General features: G+C 41.9%; 1 protein-coding gene across 2 annotated transcripts in view; it reads left to right on the forward strand.

Moving 5' to 3' along the window:
• Positions 1-14,088, forward strand: part of LOC123984955 (myosin-9-like) — a 34,525-nt gene that overhangs the window by 6,866 nt on the left and 13,571 nt on the right. Inside the window, exons 2-15 of one of the 2 annotated variants that reach the window (XM_046072240.1) lie at positions 5,964-6,295; positions 7,737-7,893; positions 8,958-8,985; positions 9,158-9,251; positions 9,795-9,815; positions 11,269-11,361; positions 11,463-11,526; positions 11,684-11,782; positions 11,948-12,091; positions 12,195-12,290; positions 12,409-12,680; positions 12,832-13,005; positions 13,158-13,331; positions 13,490-13,604. In XM_046072240.1, the coding sequence (XP_045928196.1) occupies positions 5,969-6,295; positions 7,737-7,893; positions 8,958-8,985; positions 9,158-9,251; positions 9,795-9,815; positions 11,269-11,361; positions 11,463-11,526; positions 11,684-11,782; positions 11,948-12,091; positions 12,195-12,290; positions 12,409-12,680; positions 12,832-13,005; positions 13,158-13,331; positions 13,490-13,604 (1,858 nt within the window). In that variant the 5' untranslated portion in view covers positions 5,964-5,968. The remainder of the gene's footprint in view (positions 1-5,963; positions 6,296-7,736; positions 7,894-8,957; positions 8,986-9,157; positions 9,252-9,794; positions 9,816-11,268; positions 11,362-11,462; positions 11,527-11,683; positions 11,783-11,947; positions 12,092-12,194; positions 12,291-12,408; positions 12,681-12,831; positions 13,006-13,157; positions 13,332-13,489; positions 13,605-14,088) is intronic. The other variant, XM_046072249.1, reaches the window with a different exon arrangement.

Here is a 14,088-nt window from a genome sequence, read left to right on the forward strand (position 1 = left end):
TAAACAGTGAGCTAAAAGTAATGGGTCAATGGTTAAAATAGATGTGAGAGATACATTTTTGATAGTTAGCTAAAAGTAATGGATAGTTGAAATGGCTAAAAAACTAAATGTCCAACTTCTGCCACACCAAGAGGTCATAACTGGACGAAACAAACCGTAACTTGAATGTTTAACAGTATGAAAGTGGACATCTTTTAATCACATCAAAGTGAAATAATAGCCTGTTTTTAAAATTAGCTAAACACATTTTTAACATGCCTGCTGGTGTCAATTAAGGGGGTACATCAGGGCTGTGGCGATACATCTGAAATTCACCTACACCAGTGGTTCCCAGCCTTTTTTGCTGCAAGGCCCCTGCTAGATTTGGTAAGACCTAGTAAGGGCCTCTTGTTGTAAATGGTAGATGGCATTGGCCAGCTTACAGTTGAAAGTGAAATTTGATCCTAGTTGGGGCAGGAATGTGAAAAGTAATGTGGAAAGTGATGTAGATCTGTCATGCAGTGCGGTTATTTTCCAGCAAGGGCTTAATTTACATTTCGGCCCACAGAGCCACTCAGCATGTGCTCAGGAAAACACCACCTTCCCTCCTCCTTGAAAGACTCGCACACAACAAGCTCCACAAATGGCAAAATAGTTTTCTCAGTTTGTCATTTCCTCTTTCCTCCCCTCTCTTCTCCTTGCCCCACCCTTCCCACTTTCAGAGGAGGAGGGCAGTGGAGAGGGCGCCGACGTGTGAGCCTTGAATGAATTTTGACTGACTCACTACCTTTCCAGTCGCTGCCTGGCACCCGCTGTCACCTCCATGAGAGGGAACCCAGTCACTAGATCACTGGACTGTGGTTCTAGTGTCAGTCCCTCCTGTGTCTGGACTTTCCCACTCTCATCCTCCTCAGAGAGTTGGGTATTTTTTGCAAAATGATAAACAGTTGAAGCCAAACAGATGAGGCTGACGACAGTACAAAAAGTTATCAACAGCACAAGGAGGACAGTTGAGGACGTACAGATTTGGCTTGGCTTAACCTAGCTGGGATGTTGAGGGGATGCAGTTGTTGGGAGTACAGTGTCATTGACTTTGCTGTCGTTGTGTTGATATTCCTGCCAATAGAGCAGTCAACACAGCACAGCTTGTTCATAGGTTCCCTTTAGCCGGGGCAGGAGGGTTTGACTGTAGATTGTCATGCTGTGGTAGTGTTTTTGACGTCTCCTGTGTTTTTTTTTTTTTGTTTTTTTTTAACGGTAACTCTGAAAGAGTCATTGAGGTGGAAAGGAATGAGAGGGAGTCTGACTGATGGATGGATTGCCTCAGTTTTAAAGACCAGGGTTGACCTGCTTTCTAAACGGGACAACCGGGGCTAAAAAGGACGCTCTGTATCTCTTTCCTTTTTCCCTTCCTCTTCTCGTTTTTTTTCCTCCACCTCTTTCTTGAAGTCTTGGCTACTTCCTCTTTGTAACCACATTCTGGTCTCTGTGATGAGGCCGGTTTCTAAAACTGGCTTCCATTCCCCTCCTTGTGTTTATTTTATGGTCGCGCTTCCTCTTTCAAGTAGGCTGTTGCTATGGCAGGACACCTCTAACTCTGTTTTGGGGCATTTTTTAGAATATAATAATTTTTAATGACATCTCAGCAGGTTTCATACAGTTCAAGGATTTGTTTTTTTTTGTTTGTTTGTTTGTTTTTTTTTTTACCAAGGGTTGGTTTCAGGATGACTATCTTGTACATACTGCTTTGTATTCAAATAATTGGTAATCCTTTTTATAAGGATCTATACCAACTAATCTCATTGTAAAGGGGCCTCAACTGAATAGATGGCGAATGCTGTCACAGCCAAGCAGTGTCGCAGAGTGACGAAGAATCGGGGAAACCTTGATTCTCACAGGATTATACAGGATTTGGCAGGACGGTAGTAGTAACCTGAGCCATGAAACTCAAGTTGAGGGGTGGGGGATGAGTGTTAATGCACACTGTTTTATCTTAAAGTCAACGTTTTTTTTTAATTCTTCCTTCTTTCCACTTTCAATATAGAACAGCGCTTGTCAAACTAGAATAGCTGTTGGGAGTAATTTTAGTCCTCATGGCACTCTCTGGAGACATAGTTTGAAGTGTGTCATTGAGTTATCTGTGGCAAGCATATGAGCCGGACTGAGGCAGACATCAACAGACTTGACTATAAATAATGTCCAAATTAAAGCTGAAATGCTTAGCTGATCATTAGAAAATCAATGAGCAACTATTTTGATAAAAATGTAAGTCAATTTTCATATAAAAATACCAAACATTCCCTGATTTCAGCTTCTAAATTGAGATTTTGCTGATTTTCTTAGTTTTATGGGCTTTATTTTTTTTTTTTTACTGTTCTGACTTTTTGTAGACTCTGATTAATCTAGAAAATGATTGGCAGATCAATTTATAATGAAAATCATTGTTAGTTGCAGCCCTAGTCCAAATGTGTCTGCAGCTCACAGTAATGGATAAATGACTAAAATAGATGTGAGAGATACATTTTTGAAAGAGTTAGCTAAAAGTAATGGATAGTTGAAATAGCTAAAAAGCTTAACGTCAAACTTCTGCCACAACAAGTGGTCATAACTTTACTAAACAAACCGTGATGTCCACTTATTGTTAATCACATAAGTGAAATATTTACCTGTTTAAAATGAGCTCAAATCAACATTTGTAATATGCCTCCTGGTGTCCATTAAGGGGGTACATCTGAAATTCACCTACATCAGTGGTTCCCTGCCTATTTTGCAGCGATCTAGTAAGGTATGATCAGACTGTTTCTGTATTGAAACATTAAATATCTGTAGTCTCTTGTGAATGGTCTTTCACAATAGTGATATTAATGACTTTGTAGGTCTTTTGTTTTTAAGAGCTAACTGCCATTTGACTGCAGCAACGCAAAGCGTTTCTGTATTCATTAGAAGTGCTTGAGATGTTTTTTAAATGGTGGCCAACACATATCCCTGGATCTTGGTTATAATGGCACGCTAAAGCAACACCAGAGCTTTGGGCGGGTTCAGCCTGTTCAATTTCACTTCTTGTTTCTGCCAAACAACAAAACTACAGGGATTATAATGAGTCATGGCTCAAATTCAACTCTGCACGGGGCAAACTCAGCCAAATATATTGGAGTGAGTTATAGTCTAGTGAATTTTAAAGGAGCATGGGAACATACTACGACGCATGCACAAAGGGACTGAGCGTGGTCTGGTCTATAACTATGTATGTGCTGCCAGTGTGAGGTGATACTGATCTCTCCTGAGTGATAAAACCCCTAAAGGCACACATGACCTGCTGATGTGATGGGAATAAGTGGAGGGCAAAACACAGGAAGGAAAGCCAGAGAATATGTCTGAGAGAGATGTAAGGGGGGAGTATAGAGGACAGAAATTTGTGGAATGCCTTTGCTCGCTGTCTCTCCCTGAGTGACTATGGGAGGAATGTGACCCTGAAAACACTGGATAAACAGGAGGAGGGGTGTTAGGATTCTGGAGAGGCAGAGGAGGGTGACTGAAGGCAAAGGTGGGAGCGTGGAGCTAGCTGAGACGTATAGCTAGACTAATTTGCCCCACGTTCTGTTGCAGGATGGGGTCTGTACAGATGAGATGAGTTTGGAGTCGGGTTGAGCTGTGATGGACGTCAGCTGTAGCATAGCCTGACAGTGTTGATAGAGGATGGAGGGAGACATGGGGTCATGAGGAGAATGGCTCTCCCTCTGCTTTCTTTCTCACAGATCAGGGTTAATGTGCTGAAACACACGGAACTGACATAACACTGTTAAACGAAGCAACCTCTATGCTTCTTTCTTTACAAAGATTCTCAAGCGTCTTTGACCTTTTTCACTGCAGTTGAGGAATGCTGTTTTTTTTGTTTTTTTTATTGCATTTTGAGAGAGCAAAGTTGATTGTATTTTGCAGTGATTTTTAAAGAACAACTATCAGAAGTAGAGCTAGACTGATGAATCGGACCAGGGTTGTATAGTAGCCGATCCTCACAGATTCTGTTCAATGTACAACAAGTTAATGACGCCAGATAACAACAATAAATTGCTGCTTAGATATGCCAAACTAGGTTTGTGGTCATTTGAAAACGTTGTCATTATTACATAGTTTGTCTATCAGAGAGCACTGAAAGTTAGATTTTTCAACTGTAAAATATCTTGCTCAGTATGTAGGGAGTTAATAAGTCAGTAAATTTAGGAGTTCTGGACAGACTGTTTGAGCTATGAAGTCTGAAAGAGTTTTATGGACATATGAAACACTTGCAGTTAATGTAGTATTTCAGACATGCCTTCAGACAAGACTGTGCTGAGGCAGACCTCTGCTGTGATTTTTGTCGGATTTGCATATGGCTAGCACAGAGGTGAAGTTGCATTGCGAGAGGCTAACAACCCTGGTGGTGCTGGGAAAACGTTGTCATGCTCCTGCTGTGTTGGAATGATAATTGAGATGGTAAAGTCTGGGGCCCCGATGTCAGTGAAAGGACATCATGTTCAGTTAATTTCCCAGAGTTTCTCTATGCTTGCTTTAGTTGGGCGGGTTGGCTCAAGGACAATGTCTTCGAATACTGGTAAAAGTTGTCTTGCCACTTTCTATATGGGTTACACCGCAGCACTCCTTGTCAACAAGATGATGTTGATGAGCTTTCAGAGATGTATTAAAGCAACAACAGCTTGTGCAGAGCTTGCATTTAAAGTCGACCATTTGTTTTGGTTCACTGCAGATTGTATGGGACGCTTGTATCTAGTTTGAGGTGTTCAGGTTAACTATCAGTCTGCTTATTGCTACTTGCAACACAGCAGTGAGAAACAAACAGCGCATAATAATATAACAACTAACTTCTATCTTGAGCCTGCAAAATATGTGGCTCATGTTGTACGACTTCTTTTCACCTGGCTGCAATGAGTCATTAACTGGTCAAACACAAACTTCCACTGCTACTCGTTGGTTGATAGTATCAATGTTAGGACTGGCGATAGGAATACCAACGCCATACCAAAGTCTTTAAAAGAGAAGAACGTAAATAGAGTTGATTAACTATAGAGAAGGGAGTGACCAAGACAAGGAAAACTTGAACTTTAATTGTTTCAATGCTAAATCAGAAGAATAACTAAGTAACACTTGACAGATCATCACTACTTTAAGAAAGCTAGAAACGGGAAATTACAAACACCATGATGACTTTTTAGTGCTCATATACAAAAACGTTTTCTCAAACAAAACCTGCTTGTTACACTCTAATCTTTACAGTTCATCTGAAGTAGAATGCAAACAAGAATCTACAAAAGGGACTTTTGTTTCCTGATTTTGGTTTTAGTCCCTGGAACAATTTGGTTGGTAAGGGTCATGCAGAGGTTTACTGTATTCCACCAAGATCAACCACGGTCAACTCACCCCCACCCCAACACATACGAACGACAACCCGCTCCCTCACAGGCGACCCACCAGCAAACGCACACTGGAGTCCAAAATGGAGGCACCTCTGCTGGGAGGTGAACTTAAATCAGTGATCCTGGGCAAATGTTTCTCCTGTCACCCAGATGGTCCAGCAGCTGGAAATTTGATCAAGTATTCCCAGCAGTTAGCCAAGAAGTAATACAGAGCCTTGTTTGACATGGTTGTGTTTTATGTCGACCCAGCTTAACTTCAGCAGACATCTTCCTGTTGTACGTTCATCCACTGGTGACCTTTGCATTCTTCAGAGATTGCTTGTGAAGATATGGATGATAAACGAAACCTTTTTTACGCAACCACCCTGCCTTTTTCCTGCCAGATAGTATTGAAGAAGTGTAGCTGTTGAGATTTATAATTTGAATTTAGCGATGGATAAAAAAACAATTTAAATGATCATTTGGATTAATCTGTTTATATTTTTTGTTCGATGTCTGGGTTTCTGACCTGTCAATGATTTCCCATATTTCCCAGCACTAACCACATCATCTTCATCTCCCCCTCTGAAACAGCTACGATGTCAGCCGCGGACAAGTTCCTGTACGTGGACCGCAATATGGTCAACAACCCGCTAGCACAGGCTGACTGGGCCACCAAGAAGCTGGTATGGGTGCCCTCAGAGCGCCTGGGCTTCGAGGCCGGTTCTGTGAAGGAGGAGCGCGGCGACGAGTGTGTGGTCGAGCTTGCAGACTCTGGGAAGAAGATCCGGGTTAACAAGGATGACATCCAGAAGATGAACCCACCCAAATTCAGCAAGGTGGAGGACATGGCCGAGCTCACCTGCCTGAACGAGGCCTCGGTGCTGCACAACCTAAAGGAGAGATACTACTCTGGTCTCATATATGTGAGTATGATGTCATTTAAAATGCCTTGAACAAAGCAGTGATCCATACATGAGTCTAAACATGGTTTCTTTCCGGTTAGAGTCCTGTGCGAGTCTTAATTACAATTAAAATGTTGGATTTTTAAAAATAAAATGTTGGCACTATTTTCCTGATGTGCTTGTCCACCAAACAGTTTTCATGGTAACTTGGTCCCAGTGGCTTTGTTTAAAGCATTTTCCTTTGTAATTGTTATGGAATCTCTACTGGCTTTAAGAAAACAATGTGACATGATCAGTTTCCAAACCAATTTATCTTCCTGCCCAACCTTCCAATTATCTCATTAAGCCCCATTGTTTAAGACAACCCATTGTGTGTAAATTATCACTGCAAAAAGAGTGTGCAATGTATTACCATAGTCATGGTATACAAGCGTCCTTTTCCTACTCTCTCGTCACGTCTGTCTCTCTATTCCCTCTAGTACCATCTTGTTTGCTCGCTTCCTTCTCCCTGTATGTGGAGTTATCTTGTAAACAGGAAGCCGCAGAGAACAATGCAGTCGGGAGCATGGGAGATGTGAAGAAAGCGTTGGGGAAGAAAGGAGTGGCTTTAGAGTCGTGCTTTTGCAGAGATGGACATGGAATGTAAATCGTCTTGTAACAGCCATTACTGCCCTGTAATGTTATTTATCCCCATGTGCTGGGCTGGGAGTGATTTGCTCTCTATGACTCTGGTGTGACCCGGTCATATCAACACAGCCTGTTGTCCCCTCCCTCGCTCTCTCCAGAGATCCAGGCCATGGTTGGTTAGAGTGGCTCCAGGCTCTGTAGTCTTTAGATGACAGTCTCTCAGGGGAAAGCGGGTGTACAACAGAGGGTGGGGGGGGGCTTCTTACAGAGATGGTGGTAGGCAGCACAGGAATGCAGCAAATGGGGGGAAAAAAAATCTGAAGTTATGGTGGGAGGAGAAATGAGATGCACAAAATAAGATTTAGTGGAGTTTATAGAAAGGAATGAGGAGGAGGAGTCTTAATGTTGGCCTCATAGCAGAAAAGATCATTCTACCATGTAGATCTCAGATAGGACTTGGCTAACCTGTCAAGTAGCTGTGGTTATGCAGTGCCAAGGTCAATCATCAGTTTAAACTTGCTGCAGGGTGGGGTTGAGATCATATAATATAAAAGGCTAACAAATCAGAGCTATGTGAAACATGATGTTGATTGGGGATGGGAAGGATTAATTATTGAATCAGTGCAACTTCGATTTTATAGAGAAGCACATTTTGGGGGATGTATTTGTACTTTCACATTAACATATGAACAAGTATCCCAGTCCATGATCCTGATTCTGCTCTGCACACATTAAATGGAGACATGCAAATCTCCTTTATGGTATTTTCACATTTGATGTGGCCTACAATCATTGTATCTATCCCAATTAACACAACCCTCCTTCTCCACTGCAGACATACTCTGGTCTCTTCTGTGTTGTCATAAACCCCTACAAGAACCTGCCCATCTACTCTGAGGAGATTGTTGACATGTACAAGGGCAAGAAGAGGCATGAAATGCCGCCTCATATCTACGCCATCACTGACACAGCTTACAGAAGCATGATGCAGGGTAAGTCACAGTCTACGCTGTAAAACTGATAGCTAAGTATTTTATGAGAACATTAGAGGCAAAAAAATGAAGTGAAATTTTAGTCTGCTGGCCTTTTGGCTTTGATTCAAACTTTTGCCAGAGTTATTTTATCATTCCTAAACTTGTAAGATTTCATTGTCAATGAAGCTTCTTTGTCCTGAGTGGTACCACACAGAGCTATAAACTGCAAGACTCCTAAGAGACAAGGTTGTACACATACATACTGTAATATTGGTGTATTTGTATCCGTACCCTCTAAAACATTTAATGAGGTGCATGAGAGCAGCTTGTCTATAAGGAGTTTGGGCCTTCAAATGGAAGACGGTGGAAAGGAATCTCTACAGAATATTTCATTTGATGCATGCGGACTATTTTATATGATTTAGCTGACCACACTGGCCAGAAAATACCAGATGCTCTCAATTCTAGCTAAGAATGGTTGAATTTAAAAGTCAAAATAGAGTTATATGTGCGTCCTGCAGTGCTCGTAGTCACATTTTTGGAAGGATATACAGGTGATGTTAGAGTTTGTTATGCTCATGATCTCTGTTGGTTCTTGAGACGGATACAGCTCTAACTAATTTTAGACTATAGCTTACAGTGAATTTGGCTTTGTGTTTTGTGACATGAACCTACAGTTCATGAATATTACAAGCACCTAATTGGCATTTCCTGCATGGTATTGCAATGTGATTCTTTAGTTCACCTCCTGTATGTACTCTTAACGTGCTGAGCTGTGTTATCTGTCATGCACACCACACAAACAACTCCCCTCTGCCCCATTGTTGCTCTTTTGCTCCATGTTTGCCTCCAGAAAAGTATTCAGACCCCATTATGGGAGGCACTGGGTAATTAGCCAGTTTGTCAGAAACCCGGCAGCACCTCTTTCCAGTCACAAGAAGCCGGATATTGATTTCCTGTCTGTGGCTAATGTACTTCCGGTTGTACAGACAAAAACTGCATGCACTGTGGCGATAACATATGCTCACTTAGAGCATGCATCATTGTTCTGCATAATAAACATTTACACATCTTTTTTGCAGATCGTGAAGACCAGTCCATTCTTTGCACGTGAGTACACATAGACATCACTTATTAAACAAGCAATACTTCAAGTGGTGTATTAACACTATATTTATTCTGTTTTATCAACTCTAAACTTTCTCTTTTGTCAACTCTTTGTGTTTTTAGACCACCCTTTTCTAAATTCTTTGACTATGTATTTTTTTTCTTTTTATCTCAGAGGAGAGTCTGGTGCCGGTAAGACGGAGAACACCAAGAAAGTCATCCAGTATCTGGCTCATGTGGCCTCCTCCCACAAGACCAAGAAAGATCAGGTCAGTCCTGCCTCTCTCTCGTCCACACAGTTCATCCTTCAACCCTTCCTCCCATTACTCTTTTACACCCTCAGTCATTTTATCTTTCCCTATGTGGTTTTTTTTTTTTTTTTTTTTTTTTTTTCTCCATTTGATTTATTTTCAAATGAGGCACAATCCCCAATTCCTCTGGTGCTTTTGTCTTATCAGAACAACATCTCTTAACACGCTTGATCAACCACGTACATGCTTGTTAATCTGTCATCACACTGTTGAAGCAGCTGATTTTATGCGGTAGAAGTTCTTCTGTCGAACAGTTGCTGCTGAGAAGCGTTGCTATCGAAGACAAAAGGGGCGGCAGTCACGAGAATACCCCTGGAGGCTTAGAAAAACAAAACTACAGATTTAAAGACTTCTGGTGCTCTGACATGTTACATAAACCTGCTCCTACTATTATCTGGCCCGCCAGCTATATGATCGATGCGACATAGTGGGGTTTGATGAAATCCACATCTATCGTCCCTTTTTTTTGAGGTTGTTGTATTTCTCTCTTCCCATCAACAGAACAGCTCGGTCCTGTCACATGTGAGTTGAATCCCTCCCTCCATTCACTCTTCCTCCCCACCTGCTTCTGTCATCACCTTCCTCCTCCTCCACTCCAACCCCTCATCCTCCCCTTTCCTCTCGCTGGAGCAGCACAATTTGTGGGAGTCACTTTGTATTGAGGGCAGAGGTGACGTGTCCTGCCAGCCAATAGGAAGTGAGGAGGAAGTTTGTTTGCAGATCAGTGGCAGCCGTATGTGTTCCTGTGAAAAATTCAGCCAGACAATAGTAGGATAAGGGGGGGGGGGGTCTTTCCTTAAAAAAACAGCAATTTTTTATCTGAAAGATGTATTTATACATTTGTCTGGTTGAATTTTTCATCATTTATATTGCTACTCTGTGCGTGCACCTGAGTCCAACGTTTGACTGTGCTTTTCTCTTTTGGCATAAAAATTGTTGGGGGCGGGGGGTGTGTGTGTGTGTGTGTGTGTGTGTGTGTGTGTGTGTGTGTGTGTGTGTGTTCTACAATTTCTAGCATCATATTTAATACACTTTGGACAGACGCACTGCTATCTCATGTAGCGTACGTACACTTAACCAATCCCTTAGGTGTATGTTATCAATCCAGGGCTATATCACTTTAAAAGCTTGATAAATGGCACAAAGATGGCTTACAGACTTGACATTTGTACAATGGAGTGTCATTGCTTTGAATTCTTATGCCTTCTTTAATCTCTACACGTAATATGTGCTTTACATATGAATCAGTGCATCGATAGCTTTTGGAATTTAGCTGATGCCATTCCATGTTTTTGCTGGATGGATATGAGTGATCATCAGCAAAATGGTTGAAAAACGCCTTGTGTGAAAAGCCAGGTAGCTGTGGCAAGACCTTGCTTGGAAAGCGCAAATACTTAACAAACCTTTTGGGAGGAAATAAATGGGTAAAAACAGGCAACTTCTTCAGGTGCAGAAACTTCAGTGAAAGTACAGCTTGAAGGAAGACGTTTAAAATTCTGTTGAAGCTGAAAGGATTGTTTGTGCTCTGGCTAACAGGTGATGGGTTACTGATGAGGGTCACTGGGTGTTCGCAGATTTGGGCACTAACATGACGATATGTGTGTGGGGGGGAAATGCTTGGGTGCGATGTGTGTTTGTTTTTTTGCTGGTGTGTGTATGGTGTCCCTCCTTATCACCTTTTTTGTTTAAATGTTTTGTACATTCCATTTTCTCCCTTCTATTCGGAAGTAAGTATGTCATTGGTAAATTAACACATACCACTATATTAATAAATTTAATTAAATTGAATCAACTTGTCAGTTTCTTAAAATGAAGTAACATTGAAGTAAATAAATAGCAAATCATACATTATACATGAGTAATAAGGTCTTGTTAGATCTGAATCCATAGCAGAGAACTGACCTGATTTATTTGTGGTATAGGTGGAAATAGTTTACTTTATATGTTGTATTGCTGTTCTCTTAATTTCCACCAGGGGGAGCTGGAGAAGCAACTGCTGCAGGCCAACCCCATCCTAGAAGCCTTTGGAAATGCCAAAACAGTCAAAAATGACAACTCTTCCCGATTCGTAAGACATAGTGCTACATCCTGTGATTCAGACTGCTTATTTAACCACCTGTTTTCCAACTGGACTGTTCTTAAATGTTTGTTTTTTTTCCCTCCTCCTAGGGAAAATTCATCAGGATCAACTTTGATGTCAATGGTTACATTGTCGGTGCCAATATTGAAACTTGTATCCTTCATACTGTCATGGCTTCTCTTTTAGTTTTGAAGATATCACAGTGCTTGTTGTTAGCATTGTGTTTAATGGAAAGTGTCTCACTACAATACACAAACTGATTTGGAAATGTTAGTATCAGAAAACTTGTCCTTGACAGATTTACCGCTAGACTTGTTGGAGAAATCCCGTGCCATTCGCCAGGCCAAAGATGAGAGGACCTTTCATATCTTCTACTACCTGCTCACAGGAGCCGGAGATAAATTGCGCAGTAAGCAATTTATTACATATCTTCAAAGACAGTGAGGATTTCTCAAGGATTTGCAGAGTAGTAATTTGTGTTTTTATCTGAAGGGAACAGACAAAGGTCCTTCCTGTAAAGCTTTTTAACTTCTTATTTGCCATTTATCTCACTCCTACCATCCTTTTCCCTCAGATGAACTCCTGCTTGAAAATTACAACAACTACCGTTTCCTTTCCAATGGGAATGTTACAATTCCTGGGCAGCAGGACAAGGACCTGTTTACAGAGACCTTGGAGGCCATGAAGATCATGGGTATCCCAGAGGATGAGCAGATAGGTAAGGAAAATTACACTGAAACAACTTATTTTATTCTTTGAATTAGACTTTACTTACTAGTGCCAGTGCAACATAAAACCATCGTTCTTTGTTCTTGTTGCAGGCATGTTGAAGGTGGTGGCCTCAGTACTGCAGCTTGGTAACATGACCTTCAAGAAGGAGCGCCACACAGACCAGGCCTCGATGCCGGACAACACCGGTAAGTAATCTAAAATGGTTGGCTATGTCCTGCTGCAAAACTTTCATCTTGTAGAGTTGTCTGCACCAAGAACCTTAACAAGCTACTCACGGTCTTCTTCCCGTTTCCTCTGCAACAGCTGCCCAGAAGGTGAGCCACCTCATGGGCATGAATGTCACAGACTTCACCAGGGCCATCCTGTCACCAAGGATCAAGGTGGGCAGAGACTACGTCCAGAAGGCCCAGACCCAGGAGCAAGCAGAGTTTGCTGTGGAGGCCCTGGCCAAGGCCACATATGAGAGGATGTTCCGCTGGCTCGTCATGAGGATCAACAAAGCCCTGGACAAGACCAAGAGACAGGGAGCCTCCTTCATTGGCATCCTAGATATCGCTGGCTTTGAGATCTTTGAGGTGAATGACATACAGTGCATGACTTGACAGTGTAGACTATATAGTATAAATTATCTGTATGTACAAATATATGAATTAAAAATGTACATCCATGTTTTTAAATTTTGCTGCTTATCAACTGTGTTAAGCTTTTTTCTTGTGTGTCCCCCAGCTGAACTCATTTGAGCAGATGTGTATCAACTACACCAATGAGAAGCTGCAGCAGCTCTTCAACCACACCATGTTCATCCTGGAGCAGGAGGAGTACCAGAGGGAGGGCATCGAGTGGAGCTTCATCGACTTCGGCCTGGACCTGCAGCCCTGCATCGACCTCATTGAGAAACCTGTGAGTTAGGAAAATCTTACTTGGCCAAACATTAAGTCTGTTAATTAATTGCTAATTACATGTCTCTTTTTTTTTTTTTTTTTTGTACCCCTTCAGTGCTTCAGGGCCTTTCTATTTCATGCAGTAACATCTGCCCTCTCTTATGTGTACAGGCCAGTCCCCCTGGTATCCTCGCTCTGCTTGATGAGGAGTGCTGGTTTCCTAAAGCCACTGACAAGAGCTTTGTGGAAAAGGTTCTCCAAGAGCAGGGCACTCACCCCAAGTTCTTTAAGCCCAAGAAACTGAAGGATGAAGCAGACTTCTCCATCATCCATTATGCTGGCAAGGTAAACATGCAGACTTCATTACGATCCGTTCTCATTAAATCTAATTTGACATGTACTTGCTTTTTCTACCATGAATTTGTCCAGCTCTCAAACCTTTTTGTTATGTCCTCAAGGTATGTGAGTCTAGAAAATAACTCCTGCCTAACGTTGCTCCTCAGGTGGACTACAAGGCAGATGAGTGGCTGATGAAGAACATGGACCCCTTGAATGACAACGTGGCTACACTGCTCAACCAGTCCACTGACAAGTTTGTCTCTGAGCTCTGGAGGGACGGTGAGTTGAGGCAGATGTTAACTTGTCGTGGTAGCCCAGGATCCACTGCGTCTCTGGGGACAGTGCTTGTTGTAGGAATACATTTCAATTTGACTTTCTATTCCTGTTTTACATTTCATAGTGCTTTCTTTCTCTTCTATTGTCTGGTGTGTGGACCTTTGTTTTTACCTTTTCAAATCCTACTTGTTTCCATCCATTTCTTCCTCTGTATGGCCCAATTTTGTCTGTCATTTGTTTCCTTTTACTGGGTCTCAGAGGTACAGAATTGTCAGAGAGCCTATTTTTATCAGCGTTTTCCTATTCTACACTCAGACTCAGGTGACAACGAGGTTTCTTTTTCATGTATTTAGTCTTTCCCTCTTTCTCCTGCTGTCTGTTTTAACATGCTTATTTCCACCATGACTCTCCCCCTGCTGTCCATCCCATTTCTCCAAACTTGTGTTTTTGGGCCTAAACATTCAAGAGGTTAAGATTTTATGAGTTG

This window comes from Micropterus dolomieu, linkage group LG02 (assembly GCF_021292245.1).
Source record: "Micropterus dolomieu isolate WLL.071019.BEF.003 ecotype Adirondacks linkage group LG02, ASM2129224v1, whole genome shotgun sequence".
Taxonomy (NCBI): Eukaryota; Metazoa; Chordata; class Actinopteri; order Centrarchiformes; family Centrarchidae; genus Micropterus; species Micropterus dolomieu.